Here is a 20,861-nt window from a genome sequence, read left to right as displayed (position 1 = left end):
TCAGTGATCACTAAGTCACTGGAAACGAGAGTTTGGAGGATGTGTTGAAGGATTAAAGGCAAATTTCTTCAAACAAAATGCTGTTCTGAATACTGCCCAATACTTTTAGCCAAGTTTAAAAATTCTGCACTTCTGACATCCAGGTTTTCACAAATTCTTCTCCAACTCCACCATCAAGCTCCAGCCTTTTTCCCCTCCATGTTCCAGCTGTGCTGGGATGGCAGCTCCCCATGGCACCAGCACAGCCACAGGGCCTGGCTGTTTCACACAGCTCACATCAACTTGGTGAACTCTCTTCATAAAGTCAAGGGTGAAATTTGGAATAAATCTGAGATGGCACCACTGCCATCAATCCTGACTGGGACACAGGGGTGAGGAGGGCAGAGTTACCTGCCTCAGCCACCCTGGAAGCAGACACTGCACTGGGATGCTCACCTGCACCTTCTTCAGTGCCACAGGTTTCCTGTCCAGCAGACAAGTTGCTCTGTAAACCTCGCTGAACTGGCCCCGGCCGATCTTCTTCTCGATCTGGAAATCGGCCAAGGTGCAGCGATACGGGTACGCCGTGAAGTGTCTCTGTCAGAGGAGAGGCAGAGTCAGGGACCTCAGAGACAGCCAGGGACCCCAGAGGTACCCAGGGGACCCCAGAGGCACCCAGGGACCCCCAAGGGCACTCACCCCTCCTGCTCCCAGTGGAGAGCAGCCCCACCACACAGGCATTAACTCCTTCCCACAGCACTAACACAGGCTGCAGGAAGCCAAATGACTTCTTTAAAAAGGGAATTCAAGGCTTGCCTTCCATGTAAGTAACTAATTAATCCCAAACTGCTCTCCCTCGCTGCACAGCCTCCCATCAGCTCTGCCCCAGTCACCGGGGAGATGCTGCTGCTGCAGCCCAGCAGTGCCAGGTAAACAGGCAGGCAGGCAGGGAGGCACAGCCTAACGAGGAGCAGGAGCCCCACGGACTGAGACTGCTCCCCAGAGCCCTCCTGCTCTCCTCTGTAATTAGCACGGCTGCCAAACAATGTTTAAAAAAGAAATTATGAAAATTAATTACTCAAAGTTAGCACACGTGCCAAGCAGAACATTTTCGAGTTTCAGCATCTTGAGCCATTTCAGAGTTTGCACCAAAACCCACAAAAAGAGAAGTTCCTGGCACAGGCTGGGGTGGGGAAGAGTTTCCCAGGGCTGAGCCCCCCTGTGCAGAACCACACCCAGCACGAGTGTTCCAGGGAATGACCATTGCTACCCCTCCATTGCAGCTGCCTGATGCAGCAGGAGAGGGCTGGAACTGAGGTTTGAAATGCAGGGAAAGCTTTCAGTGCAGTTAGCACCTGCAGGTATTTCTGAAGGCAAGTGCCACACAAAGGGAAGCTTGTTTCTCCAAGCAGCTCAGGGCATGGTTCCCTTTCAGAGCACTCTGCAAGTCACCAGCTATTAACTGCAATCAAAGTTTGGGTCAGCTCTCAGTGCTTGTCCTGTGCTTGGAGTTATGCTGCATTCACAAAGAGGAAAAAAACCAACCAAAATTAAAGTCTAAGGATTGATTTCTCCAAGTCTGGCAGTGTACAGTAGCCAATAAAGCAGGAGCATCCTCCCAGTGATGAGGGAACAGGTATCACAGGTACCACATAAAGGACAGAAGGCTACAATTGCTTTGCTTTACTGTTTACATGCATTCTCCTCCAAGTTACTAAATTAGCACCAGAGTAAGGCAACACAGGATGAAAGCAGACAAACAAATATTCCAATTAATCAGCCCCTGCAGCCTTCTCAGTTCAAACCGGTTGTAACCTCTCCTTGCAGGGGTCTGTTAACAGAGCCACTCCTCAGTGCCTGTCACAGTGCAGGGGAGCACTCAGCCCCTCCCAGGCAGTGGAGCACATCAGTCCCTGCACTGCCTGCCCTACAAAGCCAGCCCAGTCTGCACACAGGGATTTGTCCCATTTTCCTGGTTCCCACCAGGAACATCTCTGCTTCCCAACTGTTTCACACACGAGCTGCTAAGGGAGTTCCTTGACCTGTACAGACAAACCACTTTCCCCAGACAAAACAAAGGTGTCAGCACATAAACCTACAAAGCACTCTTTCCTAATTTAAAAATAGAAAGGAATCACAGCATTTCCTTCACTGTGTCCACGTGCCTCCTGAGCTGTTCTTCAGCAGTAAGAAAGTCTGAGTAAGAGCTTTTCTAACTTGGAGTTACCATTCACAACAGAAGCAGCACTTCTAACAACATTTTTTGAGGCAACAACTACAAACCTTTATTTTTCAGAGAGAAATCCACACTGAAATCAAGGACAGTTCCCCCTTGCCTTTCCCAAATTATTGAAGTGTGTGTTTACACCAAGAGTGCTTAAGTGTAAATGAACATTTCAAGCATGTGCCCAGAAATATCTACCAACTTGTGGCCTTGCAAACATAAACAAACGTTAGGCAAGTGTGAGGGGAATGTGCCCCAGCCCCCTTGGAGCCTGCAGTGCTGGGGGTGGTGTGCCCATGCCTGGACACCTCTGCTGATGTGTTCTGGCACGGCCAGGACTGCAGCTGCACATTTACATATGCAATGACCTAGATTTGCATGGGCTAGCACAACCTATCAGACCTAATTAAAGCAAAGAGCTTTCAGAGAGGGCAGGAGATGTTTGATTACAGAACAAATCATCCTCAGGTGAGCCCAAACTGCACCAGAAAGCTCCTACTGGTCCCAGGCCACTTTCCCTTATGTTTACACTGAGCCTTCTCTCACACTTTGCTGTTCCTCAGTGTCCTGAGCACTGCTACAGGGACACACAGAACCCCAGGAAATGCCTGAGCAACATCCCTGACACACACTGCACTCACTGCATGACTGTTCACAGGGGCACTCCATTGTTTTCATGTCCTTTCACAACTCACCACCAGAGTTCTTCAGAAAGCTGGCAAAGAACCAATCCCTACTCATTCAAACAACCTGGGATCTTCATTTCTGTGAACTTCAGAGTTTTCATGTATGGATATAAATTGTGTGTAGTAAGATACCACCACCATCTTCAAACTTGTCCATTAAAAATACATCTTCTCATTTTTAGGACAGATTTAGGCTCAGGTTTCCACAAGGAGAGAAGAAAACCAAAAAGCACCCCAACCATTGGGCACTATGAAAACTGAGCTCTTTGCACATTTCTGTTCCCAGGGAAGGGCCCAGTCTGGGAAGAACTTGTTTTGAGACAAAGGCTGTTCTCTTCATGCACACAAGGAAGTCTCATTCTTCTCCTAGTCCATGAAAAAAAAAGCACCAAAGATTAAAGTCACGGAATTCCTCGTGTGAATAAAAAACCCATTCATTTTTCAGAAGAAATGCAGAGATTATTCCAAGAACAAGCTCTTCTGGACATCTCCTCTGGCATACATGTGCTCTGTGAGATGGAACCACTGGTGTCAGAGCACAAATTCCAAAGCTGCAAAAGCAGGAAAGACAGTCCCTGTCACAGAACTTCAGGGAGAATTTTGCCAGGGCTTTTAGCCTCGAATTTTGAGGTGTTACAAGATTGTCTGCAGAACAGAATTGGTAAGGTTTCATAACACTAAAAAATCCCCAATGAAATAAAAGCCTCAGTTATCCTGCACACACCTGAGCAGAAGTGGGTAAGGAACAAGGATTCTGGGAGTCTCCACATCCCAAATTAATAATTAATAATTAATAATGGAACCCAAACACAGGGAAGGCAGGATTAGGACACTCCTTGGTACAGATCTACTCCCTGGATGTAGTTTGTACTTCAGCACCCCCTGCTCTGGGGGCTGTGGCAGGGCCAGCAGAGGCACCTGAGCAGGCAGGAGCACAAACACCCAACAAAACCTGTAAATGCTGCCCCAAGGCCAGGCAGCCAGGACACTGCACACCCTCAACACATCTGGTGTATTTGCATTTTCTTACTGAGCAACTGTCCAGAATTTTGGGATAGGGAATATGAAGAAAGGCTTTCAATCTCTGGAACAATTAGTGTTTGGCCAATGCATTTTTGGGCCAAGAAGCACAAAAATATCACAAATACTGTCACTGGCCTGTCCCCAGCTTCCCCAGAGGCACAGGGAATCCAAGTCTGGATGGGCTGAGAAAGGGGAATGTTCACTGCTAATTGCACAATACAGAAACCCAGAGACCTAATGTTAATTAATAATAAAGTCAGTTGTTTTACTGCTGATTGGCATGTGGAAAACAGGCAGCAGTCAGCCTTGCACAAAGGGCTGCAGGCATTTAGAGTATTTGTAATCAACCTAAAAACTGTTAAGATTAGTTAACAACAGTTAAAAAGTCAGACAGTACAATCTTCAGATGCCAATAAAAGCTCTTTCCTGTAGAGTCATGAAATGAAATCTTCTTTAGAAGAGTAAAACATACTCGCCCAATTAATTTTCTGAAATCTCATTAAAAAATTTAGCCCGACTAAGTCATACACTTCTGACCTGAATTTTAATTATCTTTACGCTGGATATAAGGTTTTTTCTGATATTTGCAATGCATCATTAATTTTAAAGGAATGATTTCCTTGCTTCTAAAGTGCATACTTCATCTGAGTGACATTTACTGTAACTAATTTCACCTTTAGAAGACATCTGCAGCAGAACTGGGGGAGCTGCAGCCCCTCCCATGGAACATGCACACATTATAAGCAATGATTTACTATCAACATCAGCATTTCAAATCCTTTCAGTATGTCCAAAATTATACACTTGCCTCCATTCAATAATGCCTACCTGAAAAGAATTTTCCATACTTTGAGGCTGAAATTCCAGTGTGAATTTATGAGAACACATTAGAACAGATTGATTAAAGAAAGAACTTCTAAGCTTGCAAGAGATGAGGAAACTTTTAAAATATGGATTATCCTTCAAACAGGTAGCCAAGTAATTATTGAAGAATACATCAGGTTTTTCAATTTGAGCTTCAAAATTAGACTACACAGTCATAAAATATCCTTCACCTGACCTGTTACCTGGAATTTAAAGTTTGCTGAAGAACTTGCCTAAAGTTTCAGCATCCCTGGCAGCATGACTGGGATCTATCCTGATGTCCAGATATTCTGTGCCTGAGAAATACCAGCTTGGAAATAGTAGGACAAGGTGACATTCACAAAGAAATTAAAATTACCATAGAAATAATCTCTTAACAGCTCTGCTGCTAAGATGTGAGTATATAAAAGAGCTATTTAAAAGTGAGTTACTGTGTTTATTTAGTATGAAAACTAAGTGAAAAATTACAACTCTATATTTTTATATCACTGATTTACTCCTAAATAATTTTTATTGCCTACTGCCATAAACACTAAGTAATCTGGAGACTTAAATAATTAACACCTTCACTCTGGAACATTACTAGAAAATGTTCTCTCTTGCTGATAAACTTCCTTGGGGTATTTCTGGCAGGCAAGAGAGCCAAAAGCCAAAACTGTGACTTTATTGGACATTTAAAAAAAAAGTTTGCATTACAGATAACTTTAAGTAAGTGTCCAGCCCTACTCAAAGGTTTCATCTTTTTAACTAAACTACAGCAGTTAGAGACAGAAAGCAAAGCCTGCCACACTTACTGATATTCTGTACTGCTGAGCTATAAAGCAGGAACAGCACCTCTGTCAGAACCAACCACAAAAGGAGCTTTGGGAAGCAGAATAATTCTAGGAAAAGCTTCTGGGAGAGCAGCACATTGCTGCTCTGGCATTCTGGGGGCTGGAAGGAAGGGAAGGTCATTCCAAAGCTCCCTCCTCATCCAAGATTCCAAGAACTCATGTTCTGGTTTTTTTCTGGTTAAGTTTTTATCTCTGCCATTAATGACATTTCTCATAAGACCAGCTTGGTCAATTTTATCTTTCCAAACCTCCCTCCCACAGACGATCACACAGCATTACTCAGATTTTCAGAAGAAAGGAAGGATGCAATTTCAGATTCTTCCAGGTAAAAAGTACCAGAGATTTGAAAAATTATATATAAATATATTCCTGAAAAATGGAAAAGCAGAAATATGTCATCAGCAACCCTATCATGCCACCAGTGTAAGGATTCTAAACACCACCTTTTTTATATGCATTTTTTCCAGTTCCTTGGTAGACTGTATATTTTTGCTATTCAGGTCTTTTTACACTATTTTGACAGCAAAACCAAAGGAAGTCTTCCTGCAATTCTAATTCCACATGAGATTATTCTCAGAACAGTTTACTAGAGCCCTCCATTAACAGAACTTGGGTATTAGCAGAGTTGAGGGGAGGTTCCACTGAACAATGACCACACAGCAAAATGAGCCCACTCAGCATCAGCATCACAGCAGAACACAGATTATTAGCTACTAATTACACTTAACTATGTCATTACAAATTCTAACATGTGCTCCAAGATGCCATGAATGTATCTGCTGCACAGGAACACTTCCTAATCTTGTTCATGAAATAATTACAGGGGCACTATCCTGCCAAATGAGGCAGTAATTAACCCTAATTGCTCAAAATGCAACTGGCTAATTCTAGGAGATTAATCAAGGGGATTCAATTATTATTAAATGACTTAATATGACAAATTGCTACATTAGGAGAGGGGGCTTTGCTCCACACCATGGTACTTTCCCAGCAGTGCATTCAGTGTGCAGAGCCTGTGCTGGGCACTGCCAGAGCTCTCCCAAGGACAACTTCTGGCTCAGGGACCTGGGGCAGCTCTGCAGAACAGCACAGAGCCCCCACCCCTCCCCAGGGCACAGCACACAGCTCTCTTCCTTCTCACAGCCTCCCATGTGCTTTTGGTTTATTCCTTAAAATAACACAGGGCAGAACTGATCAACAGGAAACAGGCTGAGAAGTCAAGCAGCCAAAATTCACAAAATCCAAGTTTCATGATTATGCAGACTGTGGGTTAATCCTGGTTTTAGCTCCTCTCTGCAGAAAGGCAGGAAGAGAGAGGAGCTGCTACAGTGAAACTTTATTATAGTATGGACAAAATACATTGCAGGCTGAGTTCCAGAGACTCACAGGAGCCTACAGCTCCATGCAGAATGAGCTTTTTCTTTTATTTGGTAATTACTTCTTCAGCACTTACTATGAAACTAAAAAAGGAGATAAAACACATTTATTCATTCACACAATCATCTATTTTACTTTCTTTAAAGAATCAAAGACAAGAGAAAGCCAACTCAGTATGTTTTCATAAGATGATTTAAAACCACTTGCTTTAAGCAAAATTCAAACTATTTCCTTTTTCTTATTATAATCAAAAAGTGGGTTCAGCAAAGTCTGGCTGGCTGGCAGAATCCCAAACTGGATATTCCCTAAAACTCCTATAGCTGCACTAAAAACAAAAGGAGGGGGGCAAAGGCAGCTAAATGCTAAGAAACCAGGAGACCTTTCTAGAACGAAGGAAAGAAAAGCCAGAGGGAGATGATCAGAGACGTGCACTTACCTGAGGGTCATGCTGGAAGTCCTGGCCTGGCAGCTTGCACAGAGGGTTGTTCTGGTCCCCTAGATGATGAGGATGGTTGTGCTGCCCTTCCATGGTATCATACCAGACTCTGCCTCTCGGTTCTGCTGAGGCAAAACAAAGGGGAGAGGTTGGAGGGGCACTGGGGGCTCTGGGCTGCAGCAGGAGCTCAGCCCTCCCTTCCCTGGCTGACTCCCAGAGCTGGGGCACAGCCCTGGGCTGGCACAGCCACTGCTGAAGGGCCCAGCCATGGCTCAGAGCCACCCACCCCATGGGGCACCCAGCAGAACCACCAGGATCACAAACACTGATGGAACTGTTCCACAACAAAGAACAGAAAATAGCTTTACTGGGTCAGTGGTGTGTTATCTACCAAAGACACTGGTTTTGTCACCTGTAAAACAGTAGCTGCTGTCACTTCCCCAAGGATTCATGGCCCTCTGTTACTCAGGGGACATCCATAAAGGTCTGCCCATCTCCATTTGTAAAACAAAAATTACAAAGTCCTTCCACACTGTTGCCACATTCTTTGGTCAAAGCCAACAAAAATTCACCCCATCCCCAAATTACAAGTTTTTATGCAGATTGGCAAAACAAAGCAGGCAAGAGCTAGAAACCATTTTGGATTTTAAACAAGACTGAAGTGTTGTAGAAACAACAGACAAACAAGGGAACACTCCATGAATTAATCCCTTTGCTGCAGCTTCAGGCCAGCCCAACACAGGAATCAGAAATGAGAGTCTGCTCCCCATCAAAAATGGTACCAGAACACACAGAAGGGCCAAAATCCTGCCCATCAGGCAGCTGAGCCATTCCAGTGCCAGAACACCACTGGGATCCCAGGTTAACCAGTCAGGCCCCAAACTGCAGTCACAGCATTTACAGAACAGCCACAATAAATACACCCCTGTCCCTTCTCCACAAAGGGCCATACACAGCATTTGGTTATCCCTCACCCTGCCATTCTGAGTTGCACCACTCCTGTCCTTGGCACTGACTGAAGCCTAATGGTGACAAGGGAAGATTTAGTGGCCAACACAAGCATTTGCAGAAACTTGTTTCAAGAGTTTTGGCAAGTATTCACTCAGTGAAAGAACACAACCTGACCTCATTAGTGTATTAATAGTGCATGCCTGGCACTTGGGCAATGACTAAGTCTTAATTTAAAATACAAAGGTATTTAAAATATTTGTGGGAGTGGAGGAGAAAATATGATGCAGAAGAATTTCAGCAGCAAGTAGTGCTTGATTCTTTTAACGGTTGTCTGTGAAATAAACCTGTAGCTCTGGCAGATCTTTCCCAACACCAGCTACCACAGCACAGGGGGAAAGCAGGGAGAGGCTCTTGTGTCTCAAACAAATGAACTTTCACTCTAATGGACAGTCACTGGACAAAAGAGCTGCAGTTCCTGCTACATTAAACAGGTGGACATGTGGGTTGCTCTCAATAAAAACAGTTTTTCAAAGTCAGTACCATGAAACACCAGTGGGGGAAGGAGAATCACTGCTAGTATGAAGAAGTTTGATTTTAAGATTTTTCAGTCTCAAGCATCTGTAGGTTTACTAGTAACCAGGTGAAAATACTTAGATAGAACTATGTCTCAGTACTGACATTATTATAGTGCCCTATGGCATTCCTACCTTTATGTTACACTGCTGGAACTATCTTAATTACTTTATGATTCAAGATTTGTAAAAAGGCTGTTTACATGAAGAGAGTCACATGTTGTGTCTCCTCCAAGTTCACATGCACAGGGCAAGCCCTGGGTCCAGCAGCTGCCTGCACAGCACCCAGCCCTGCCACAGTGCCAGCCCAGCACGGACACAGGCAGTGCCACAGTGCCAGCCCAGCACAGACACACACAGGCAGTGCCACTGGAACACAGCACCCAGCCCTGCCACAGTGCCAGCCCAGCACGGACACAGGCAGTGCCACTGGAACACAACACCCAGCCCTGCCACAGTGCCAGCCCCAGCACAGACACACACAGTGCCACTGAAACAGCCCCAGCCCAGCACAGACACAGGCAGTGCCACAGTGCCAGCCCAGCACAGACACACACACAGGCAGTGCCACTGAAACACCCCAGCCCAGCACAGACACCCCCAGGCAGTGCCACTGAAACACCCCAGCCCAGCACAGACACACACAGGTAGTGCCACTGGAACCCCCAGCCCAGCACAGACACCCCCAGGCAGTGCCACTGAAACACCCCAGCCCAGCACAGACACACACAGGCAGTGCCACTGGAACCCCCAGCCCAGCCCTGATCAGACTGGCACCCCTGGGCCCTGCCTCCCAAAGCACAAACGCTCCAAAGCAGGGCAGGGACTGAGTGCTGACCATGGGAGCAGAGTGACCTGAGCACAGCCCAGTCCAGCACTCCCAAGGGAACTGGCACTGCCAGGAGAGCTCCAGCAGCAATCCCAGGCTGGGAGGGAGCACCAGGGCAGCAACCCCAGCCCAGCAGAGCCCACCTGCCACGGGCAGGACCTGCCACGGGCACTGCTCCTTTGAAGTGCTACAGCTGGAAGCAGAGGAAGGAGTAAGAACAAAATAGCAGCTTTGAAAAGAGATCCAGCAGAGCTCACATGACAGCAGGGCCCGCTGACACCTCGGGACAGCGTGTCCTGCCCCGGGCTGGGAGCTCGGCTATTCCGGGCTTTGGCACCGGGCAGGAGAGCGGACGGGAATCCCCGGAAGGGCTTCAGAGAGCTTCAAATAGCAGCAACAACACAGGCACTGCACTGCACCAGAAAAGGTACAAGGTACACTCTCAACACTGGCCTGTTTTCACTTGACATTGTCTTAGCTCTGCACTTTTCCTTTTATTCCTGCTTCCAAATTTCCTACAGTTCTGCAGTATCAAACATTTCCACACTGAGTCTTGACTATGACTGTAAACCAAAACATCTTTAAATTTCATGAAGCATCACATATCTCTCCAGAAAGTGAATAAAAGAACAGGATCATCATTACCATCACGGGGAAAATTATCCCAGCCCACGCGGGATGAGCAGCTCCTTCTCCCCACTACTGTCACCTCACTGCTCTACAATTATTAGTGGCACTCACAGGTAACCTGGAGTTTTTCCAAATGCAGGGAAAACAAAAACCCTCTTGCACAGTCAGCTCCCCTGCCACATCCTCAGCTGCAATTCCTCTCTGGGTACCCGAGTGTCCTTACAGCTCATCTCTTGCACCTAATCAGCAGAGAGCAAAACACAAAATCCCATCAAACCCCTGATAACTTGCAGGTACCTGACAGGTGGGATTCTCAGGGCAGAACAGCCCAGGGCACTTGGTAGCAAAGGCCAGGATCATTAGTTATGAGACACTCATTAAGGAGCAGAACCTCATCAGCATCCTGGCATGGAGTCCCAGCCGCGCCGGTGCCCCGGGTGCTCCTCGCCGGAGCAGCTGTGACCAGTCTGATCGGGTATCACCATGTGTCTCGGGATGCCTCCAACTCAACTGCAGGCCAAATGATTTGCTCCCAGATGCATAATCAACATGACAGGACCGTGCACCTCTCGAGCAGGCAGCAAAGCAGCAGCTTGTGTTCAGTGTTACAACCATTTTCTGTACCAGCACTTTTCACCTTCCTGCAAGACACAGCAGCTGCTGCGTGTGCCCAGCGCTCACCCTGCTGCTGCCACCACACACAGATATACAGATATACACACACAGAGATATGGAACTGAGTGTTAACCCATAGATGTGCAACATACACACATCTGCTTTCCCCCTCAGTGACTGCACACCTCTTACCCCTCCTTCTGTGGGGGAGCCAAGCAGCTCTGTTTGGTACCTTGTGTAAAACAAACCAAAACAGAACGGCAAGTCATGCATGGTTCCAGAAAGCCACAAGCTGATTAAAACCAGTCCAGTACATGAGTTAACCTACTGCACAAATGTCCATCTTTTCCCACATTTCAGTCCCACAGTCAGGGACTGAAATGCAGCAGTGCACAGGCAGCAGCCCCAGCCAGCTGCATCCACAGGGATGTGCTGCCCTGGGAGCCAGGCTGCAGCAATGCAAACTGTTTTACACAATAAACACAACCACATCAGCACCACCTTCTTCCTCTCTACTGCCCAATAGTATTCTTCCTCTCCCTTGCTCATAAAATAAATCTGCCAGGATACTCTATGAGATTACCTATATATTTAAATGATGATCTGGGCTTATGATTACATTATGGCTGTGGTTCAGGGTATGTGCTCTGGGGAAGGCAGCCCAGTCCTAGGAGAGTATTATTTTCGAGTGACTTTTATTGTCCATTACTTTACACCATTTCTGTCACAGCTATGATGTCTGGTAGGAATAGTTCACAACAGAAATATCTTGGTCGTTAGTATTCTCATTGCAATTTAGTCAGATCAACCTTTAAATCTCATCCATCATACTGAAGAGCTTTGGCAAAGCGAGCACAGTAATATATGCTTCCATGCAAAACCTAATTACAGGCTAGGTTAAAAAGCCTACCCTGTTCCTTCTGCAGTGCAAGGTGACAGGAAATTCTGAGCATCCCTTGGTTTCTCACTCTCCCTTTTTGCTGGTGAAGTGCATAACCCGTTCATTACAGCAGACTGATTCTGTCTGGCACATGACAAACTTACTTGAACCTAACAATTAAACTTCTGACAGCGTTTCCAAAAGCAGAGAGTATTTACTGTAAATGCCTGACAATTTTTTTCCTCTCTCCTCATCTCTCTCAACAGTCACCTTATGATGACTGGAAATTACCATAAGCAAATAGCAGTCTAACATCCAAAAAACCCCTCATGTTAATGTGAAATACACACCTGCCAACACTGAAAAAAATATGAATATGAATGTTAAAGGAAACAACATGAAATGCTTGAGGAGAGAACACTGTGAGGGAACAGTTAGAGAATGTGATTCCGTAAAAAACTGCCCAGCAAGAGCTGCCTGTGCAGGGTGGTGGTCGTGGCATGGCCACCCTGCCCTGTCAGAGGGACTGGGAAAAGGAATTCAAGCAAAAACTGTTAAACACAGTTCAGCAAATCACCCAGAAACAGCTCCTGAATATCAGGCCTAGCATCACCATGAAACTCTGTAGATTCACACACACAAACATTCCAGTGTGAGTTACCTGCAGTTTATACCCCTCTGGAAAGGATGAGGGTCTTTGTAACACACTGACCACTGCAGGGAAGGGTTGTTCAGTCTCACCTCACATTCCAGAGGGTTGGATTTACCCTGAGAGCAGATGGGTTTCTGTTAAGACTTTGTGCAAACCAGATTTTCAACAGCCAGTAAAGGGATGGGCTCCTCCAAGACCCCAAATCCACCAACTGAGAATGTTTTAGTGAAATGGCTGAAAAGCCCTGGAGCTTTTTCATACCATGTCAACAACTGATACTCATTAAACAAATGCTGTGACAGACACCATAATTCACTGTTCCATACCTAGAAGCAAAATGACATTAAGTCAACTATTTAAAGCTATGCAGAGTCATCTCTGTGGATGTCAATAAAACAAATGCTTCCTGCCAATAATTAACTCTATGAAACATCCCACTCTGTTTCAAATCACTACCCACACCCTGCTCAGGTCCATACTCCCATTCTAAGCAAGCAAGATTACAACTTCAAATACTGTCTTGCAGTTTGGGGGAAAATCTAGTTCAACGGTTTGAAAATAGCAAGGTTGGGCACAGTGTGCTTGGCTGGATCTCTGCCACTTGAGCTAATAGAACACTTTTGAGAGAACATCTCAAGTGCCCATCTCTTACCACGTAGTTTACTTCTAATTTTAGTTTTACGCTTTAAAAATTTTTAACTGAGTTAAGGGTTGGTTTTGTTTGGTTGTTTTTTTCCTGTGTTGTAGTACCAGCTCCCTAGAACTTGGTCCTAAACCAAAAACCATAATTGTCTAAGTCTTCTGGACACATTTCAGATGCTCTGCAGACCCATCCATTCCAAGGGATGGTTTCACAGGGCTCCTGTTAAACAGCTCCAGGACCAGTGCCAAGAGCACTTGGTGATTTATATTTGAAGGTAAATGCTCCTTTTCACCAGCTTAACTGGACTGTTCCTACCCCTTCTTTCACTGCACTCAATTTACTAGTACAACAGCCCATGTAAATATTTATGTGTGCTGTTTGTGCAGGATGTAAACATCAAATACATATTCACATCCAAACCTGAGGATGGAGAGCAGTCAGCAGCATTTAAAGGGACACTACTTGCTCTGGAGAGAGGTGATACTGTGACCACGTACAGAAACTGCAGGTTGCATCCTTCCCCAACCAGTTTTCACTTAGATGTGTTTCAGATAAAGCAACAAGCCAAGCTTAATTTATATTCTCACAGTTGCAAATTTGAGCCCTCCAGAAAATTCACTGTATTCATTTTTATCACCTTTGAACCATTAGAGCCAGATGTCTCAGGCCACCCCCACTGCTAACGAAACACATGTCAAAAATAAACACATACCAAACCTACCTGGAATTTCTCTGTATTGCTTACCAAGCATGCAACAACACGCTCACGTTTTAATTTATAATGCAATAAAGCTTTCAAACACGAAGCCAAATTATTTAAGAACACTTCTGTTATCCTTCTTGGAATTCATTCATTTCTGATGAAGGGAAGATTAAATATAGGCTGGAAATATATTCATAACATAAATGCTCAGAGGAACTGCCAGACATTTTCACATCATTAAATGCTAACTGAAATGAGTCCCATCTCCTGAGCCATGAACACACGGTGTCTGCAGCAGCACTGCCACCTCCGTTCCAGGCTGGCTGCTGGCACGGGAGGGAACATCTCACTGCCCCCAGGCAGGGACAATGACAGCTGAAACACAGCTCCACTCTCCAGCAACATCTGAGGAACCCCTGTCAACACAAAGAGTACTTGGGCAGATGGGATGCTCTGAGGCTCTGGTGAAACCCCTCCATCCAAACCAGCCCCTAAATAAATTCCTACCAGACCTAACAAAGAACCCAAACTGCTTCCACAGTGGGTTCCTATCAGACACCTTTGGTACCCACCCATCCCACACAGGAGCACAAATGAACAGACCATCTTAAGCCAGGAAGATAAAAACACAACTAAGATCCAAAGTACAAAAACAAAATTTGGATCAGCTCTGCTGCTACAGTCCCAAACCCTGCATGTGGGATCCATTCAGCCCAGCCCATTCTCAGAAAGTTTAACAAACATACAACTTTGAATCTTAAAGTTTTCTATAAATCTCTATGTACATATGTCATTGGAAACGCCACCACTTAGCACTTATAAATATCTTTTAATTAGAACACTTCCACGCACTCAAGAAGCATTAAGCAAACCTCACAAAAATACTTCTCAAATACTGCTGTAATTTCTGAAATGTTTGAGAAAGGTAGATCAAAGACAAGAGCAAGCCCATGTCAATGGGCTCAAAATCCACAAAAGCTGCTGTAACCAGCTCTGCTCATGCAGCCTCTCTCTACAGCCACGCTGCTGGCTATGAAAGACTCAGATTGTCTCAAATCCAGTGGGAAAATATGGAGGAAAATAGAGATATATATTCCCCCAACTTCAAAACATCAGAACAACAGCTTGAAGTATTTACATTTCCCATAATCAGAAGGAAAAGGAAATGATGCTGAGAATTGTGCAGCCCAGCCAATCCAAAGATTCATGTGATTCAAATCCAAAAGCAACTTCAAAGCCACCTCATAAAACTCTACCCAAAATGTGCAGGCAGCCAGATGTTGGCATCACAGGAAGAGCTTCCACAGCATCTGGATCCTGCAAGCAGCAGCCAAACGGAAGCAGAAACTCTTCTCCACATAAAAATATTTAAGGTTTCTCTACTTACAAAAATAGCTATGCTAGAAATACCATTTGTGCTTTTTCCGCCCCAAAATAACTTCTGCCAAGTAACACTGTATTATCAATATTGCTACTAAATACAAGTCAGATTCCCTGCACATTCCTGACTATCTGGAACCAATGGTACGAGTTTCCCAAAAATGAATGCAGCTCTTGAACTCCCATCCCCACTTCTGTACCCCTGTATGAGCACATCTCCATCTCCCTTCCCACGCTGTCCTCAAAGAACGAGATTCACTCACCAGCACCTCGCAGACCAAGGCCACAGGGTAAAACAAAGATCTGTTCTTTATGATGTCTGCAGAGCTACTTTTATTACTTATTTTGATGACAGACAGGGTTAATGAAGTTCTTGCAGAGAACTCTCCCTTTCCTGGGCTAAATGCCCAAATTCTTTCAGGATTCACAAGACTTGTCTATTTAAATTGGGTCCAATTTTTTTTTTCTCTACAGAAAGGCCTGCACAGAATGTTCTGAAGAGAAGCTGGGAATTAACCTTTCAAGAAAATTATAACTAAATGTGCAAGCTCTGAATAAGAGACAAATCACATTTCACACTGTATTCTGCCCTCTGTAACAATTTTCTATTGCTCTAATAAGCTTCAGTGTTAAAGCATAAACTCAATAGTATCAGATTATTAAAAACCATGAGCTTACTCATGAAACAAGAGTCCTGCCCACCCTGCATTTCTTTCCCAACCTCCCCAACGCTGGCACCTTATTAATCCCTGTGAATAACACACTATTACTCATCAAAAGATATTTTTTCAAGTCCAGCAAAACCCAGGTGCAGCTATGCCTGACCAGGAAGTTGGAAGCCACGTGGCAAAGCAAATGCAAAAGCAGAACAGTCCCTCTTCTTGCACTAGTGATGAAGCAGAAAAGCTAAAATAAGACATTACAGTCACTTCAAAGTGCAAACCAGGGGAACCAAAAGAAATCCCAATAAATCAGTCACAGAGAAGTTATTGCATACCTTAACACACAAAGAACTAAGTGCAAACACAGGTAGAGAACCATCCCCAACACTGTTTACTCTTGGATGGTAAAGTTCTTACACCTGACATAATGTTATAAATTTAGTAATTGACCCACAAGGAAGTAAAGAGCTCAAGAGAGTTAAAAATTACCCTATAAATACCACAAAGATTAACAGGTTTGTAATACCCACCCAAGAAGCGCTTACTCTAAGGAGAATGATTATGAACACACAGCAAGAATATTTACTCCAGGGCCCTGAGCTCAGTATATACAGACTCCACAAAAGGCAGCACTGCTTCTTAATACAGTGACAGCTGGGAGTCACTCCTTGGCTTCCCAGCTGATTCAAGGGTGGCACGCAGACACTCGGTTGTGACTTACTTGCTTCCTTAAAATACAGCCATGTATTTTTAAAATGTTTCTTGGGGGTTTTGTTACAGTTTAATATTCTTGAGACTCTCATTTTTTTACAACTCTGATAGAAGAGCTAATGAAACACTAGCAGCACAAAGGAAGCAGAACTTTCATGAAATAGGAGGGAATTTTTGTGTTCATGTTTGATGTCTGTGTACCCTGAGACCCCACTCTTGGGAGAAGGAAACCTTACAATACCTACAAGCTTTTCTCCCTGTCTCCTCACTGCAATGACAGAGATGTGCCCAAAAAACAGAGCCCACCATGAACCCTCCAAGAGAGGCTTCACCTTCAGGGTGTTCCTATGCAGGAAACAAAATGTTCCAGCAAGGAGAAAACCCACACCTTTTCAGGATGGCAGCAGCAAGTGTCCACAAGGTTAAGAACAGCACAGGACACTTCAGCTGAAATTCCTGAAAGGATCTGATGGAATGTGCTTTGAAGGTCTCATCTATCCTGTAGGTCAGCATTCCCCAATTATTGCACCATCTGCAGCGACTTTCCTCTCCAAGTCCACAATTTAAAAAGCACCAAGTAAAGAAAAAACTCTCCCAAGTCAGAGGGGACAATGGGCTCTAAGGAAAGAAGAAAAATTGGAACTGACATTATCCTGGACCATCTGAGGCAGGAGACAGTGGAGGAGTGGGAAGTGAGCACCACCAAGAGGGGTGAAAAGCTCAGCTGTGCCACCCCCAGCAGCCCAGCTCTCTGCAGCCCCAGCTACCCAGCACCAGCTTTCCTGCCAGCAGGGACTTACACCTCCACTCCAGGCCCACCAGGAGTTTTTAACAGGCTGGTGGATACTGCCCACCTCACAGCAAGGGGGCTTCCAACGACAAAAGTAACCAGAGAACAGGATCTGTCACTGAGCTCTGCAAAATGAAAGACTTGCAAATCCTCCCCAGGGTGTGGAGCAACACCTGCTCTGTCAGCAGGCTGAGCCGGGACAGGGTCATAGTGCGGGTTTTGGTTTTTGGTCCCTGCAATAGCACCCACGTGCTGAGGAGATGGTGATTCATTTGGAGAGTCTGCGTGGAGGAGCAGGATGGCAGCAGCCTCCCCCAGAGGGACAGCACAGCCTGGGGAGTCCCACCACACCCAGCACCCAAGGGTGTCTGTGCTGAAAGGTGGGAGGATGCGCTGAAACAAGACACTGCAACATCCCCGGGAAGGTCCCTCGGGTCTGCTGGCAGAGCTGCCCTGCCTGCTGAGGACACTCTGCAGGCAGGCACTCGTTCTGGAAAGAGCTGTGCAGTGCAAAACGCTCACAGGGGATTCTCTGCCCTTATCTCAGGGCTGGTCTGGGAGAGCTGTGAGCCCACAGCCCACACCTCCTGCCACATTCAGGGCTGGTCTGGGAGAGCTGTGAGCCCACAGCCCACACCTCCCACCACCAGCAGTGCTGCAGCAGGAGCAGTCCCGCTTCCAAAAGGGGCTTCTGCAACAGCAGCAGCATCTCCACACTTGGGAAATCAACATTTCCAGACCATTTCCAACTGATGTTATACAAACAATCCCTCCATCCATCTGCTGAATTCAGCAAAAAGCCTGTCACACCTTGGGTAGAGATGAGCCCACCCAGAGGTGCAGCCACACGGAGCCCCGGGGAGCTGAGGTGAGCAGAGACCACTGCACCCCAGACAGGGAAAACTCAACAGCTTCAAAGAGAGAACTGTTTCACACCAAACCAAACCAGTCAATGCTTTGATGAGATAACATTAACTGCCTTCCTAAATCGAATGCATTGATCTGTCCAGACTGGTGCCCAAGGTCTGTCCAAGGGCAGGGGACAGGCTGGCACCTACTTTGATTCATCATGTGAAGCACAATTCAAAGGTTGGAGTCCAGAAATGGAGACCAAAGTCACCCAAAACAAACAAGCACAAAAAGTTTAAGAACTATAAAATTCCTGTAAATAGCCCAGAGGAGTAAACCAAGAAAGACAGCAAGGAAATCACCATAAAGGAGACAGCGGGACGCCAACAGCAGCAACAACTTTGTCATTGAAACAGAATAATCTCACCACTTCTGCACTTTGTGATCTGACATGTCATAACTATTTTAATAAGTTTATAATTGCCATGGTGAACTAGCTCATAGAACAATAAACCAGCAGATTCAATTTCTAATCCCAAACTTCATGCAGTTCTGTGCAAAACCTCCATTTCTGCCATCTCAAGCAGAAAACACTCAACCTTAAACCTACTCTTTTTCAGACTTAGTTACACCTGGATCTACTAAAAATGTGGATTTGCTGATAGTTTGTAAACTACCTGATTTTCCTGGGTGAAACACAGCACAAGCACAGGACAGACAATACCACCTGATCTTAGCAAACCACAGCAAACTACAACAAGTCATGAACTACCTGCAAAGCCTTTTTTTTTTTTCCCCAAAGATGCAATAAATAATACATCTGACTGCTCAACAAGCATCTGTGAGGTTTCAAGAATGCTTTGGAGTACAAAATTCCCAGGGTCGCATTCACTTACACCACTTGGTTTCAAATAGATACGAGAATGCTGTCGGTTCACTTAAACGTGTAACAGGAAACTCAAATTTGACTAAAAGGTTGGATTACATTACTACAGGGTTTATATGGAAACCTTTTTAGAAGGAAGAAGCTAAGGGTTTTTTTCCTCTCCCATCTGCGACAGACAGCTGCTCGCTGCCTGGAATCTCTGATAGCAGACACTTAAAGTAGAACCAAGCTGAAGTAAATAATTTAGGAATTTAATTTCTGTAATTGTACTGACACTGTAAAATTATTTGCAATTTATTGTATCGTGCCATGTTATAAGCCATGTCACAAACCTTAACACTGGAAGCTACATATACTGTTTTAACAGAATAGAAAATATAGCTTTTTGCTGAAATACAGTAATTTCACGACTATAAGGCGCACCCTTTTGACTAAAATCTCCCCCCAAAACCGGAAGTGCGCCTTATAGTCCGGTGCGCCTTATCTGATCTACAAAGTTGCAACATTTGCCACCCCGGAAGTGAGAGCCCGTCGGCATCGGGGCCGCCCCCGCGCGGGCCGTCCCGCCGGCATCGGGGCCGCCCCCGCGCGGGGCGGACCCGCTGGTATCGGGGCCGCCCCCGCCGGCATCGGGGCCGCCCCCGCGCGGGGCGGACCCGCCGGTATCGGGGCCGCCCCCGCCGGCATCGGGGCCGCCCCCGCCGGCATCGGGGCCGCCCCCGCGCGGGGCGGACCCGCCGGCTTCGGGGCCTCCCCGCCGGCTTCGGGGCCGCCCCCGCGTGGGGCGGACCCGCCGGTATCGGGGCCTCCCCGCCGGCTTCGGGGCCGCCCCCTCGCAGGGCCGTCCCGCCGGCATCGGGGCCGCCCCCGCGCGGGGCGGACCCGCCGGCTTCGGGGCCGCCCCCGCGCGGGGCGGACCCGCCGGTATCGGGGCCGCCCCCGCCGGCATCGGGGCCGCCCCCGCGCGGGGCGGACCCGCCGGTATCGGGGCCGCCCCCGCCGGCATCGGGGCCGCCCCCGCGCGGGGCGGACCCGCCGGCTTCGGGGCCTCCCCGCCGGCTTCGGGGCCGCCCCCGCGCGGGGCGGACCCGCCGGTATCGGGGCCTCCCCGCCGGCTTCGGGGCCGCCCCCTCGCAGGGCCGTCCCGCCGGCATCGGGGCCGCCCCCGCGCGGGGCGGACCCGCCGGCTTCGGGGCCGCCCCCGCGCGGGGCGGACCCGCCGGTATCGGGGCCTCCCCGCCGGCTTCGGGGCCGCCCCCGCGCGGGGCGGACCCGCCGGTATCGGGGCCGCCCCCGCCGGCATCGGGGCCGCCCCCCGCGCGGGGCGGACCCGCCGGTATCGGGGCCGCCCCCGCCGGCATCGGGGCCGCCCCCGCGCGGGGCGGACCCGCCGGCTTCGGGGCCTCCCCGCCGGCTTCGGGGCCGCCCCCGCGCGGGCCGTCCCGCCGGCATCGGGGCCGCCCCCGCGCGGGGCGGACCCGCCGGTATCGGGGCCGCCCCCGCCGGTATCGGGGCCTCCCCGCCGGCTTCGGGGCCGCCCCCGCGCGGGGCGGACCCGCTGGTATCGGGGCCTCCCCGCCGGCTTCGGGGCCGCCCCCGCGCGGGGCGGACGCGCCGGCTTCGGGGCCGCCCCCGCGCGGGCCGTCCCGCCGGCATCGGGGCCGCCCCCGCGCGGGGCGGACCCGC

At 47.6% G+C, this 20,861-nt stretch overlaps 1 protein-coding gene across 1 annotated transcript in view; it reads right to left on the bottom strand.

Moving 5' to 3' along the window:
• Positions 1-20,861, bottom strand: part of NEK6 (NIMA related kinase 6) — a 47,732-nt gene that overhangs the window by 21,383 nt on the left and 5,488 nt on the right. Inside the window, exons 2-3 of the mRNA XM_033077225.1 lie at positions 7,423-7,544; positions 436-576 (exon numbers count right to left, since the gene is read on the bottom strand). Coding sequence (XP_032933116.1) covers positions 436-576; positions 7,423-7,515 — 234 coding nt within the window. The 5' untranslated portion in view covers positions 7,516-7,544. The remainder of the gene's footprint in view (positions 1-435; positions 577-7,422; positions 7,545-20,861) is intronic.

Source organism: Catharus ustulatus, chromosome 21, assembly GCF_009819885.2.
Source record: "Catharus ustulatus isolate bCatUst1 chromosome 21, bCatUst1.pri.v2, whole genome shotgun sequence".
Classification (NCBI taxonomy): Eukaryota; Metazoa; Chordata; class Aves; order Passeriformes; family Turdidae; genus Catharus; species Catharus ustulatus.
Note: the sequence above shows the minus strand (reverse complement) of the source record. Positions and strands in the feature narration are given on the sequence as shown.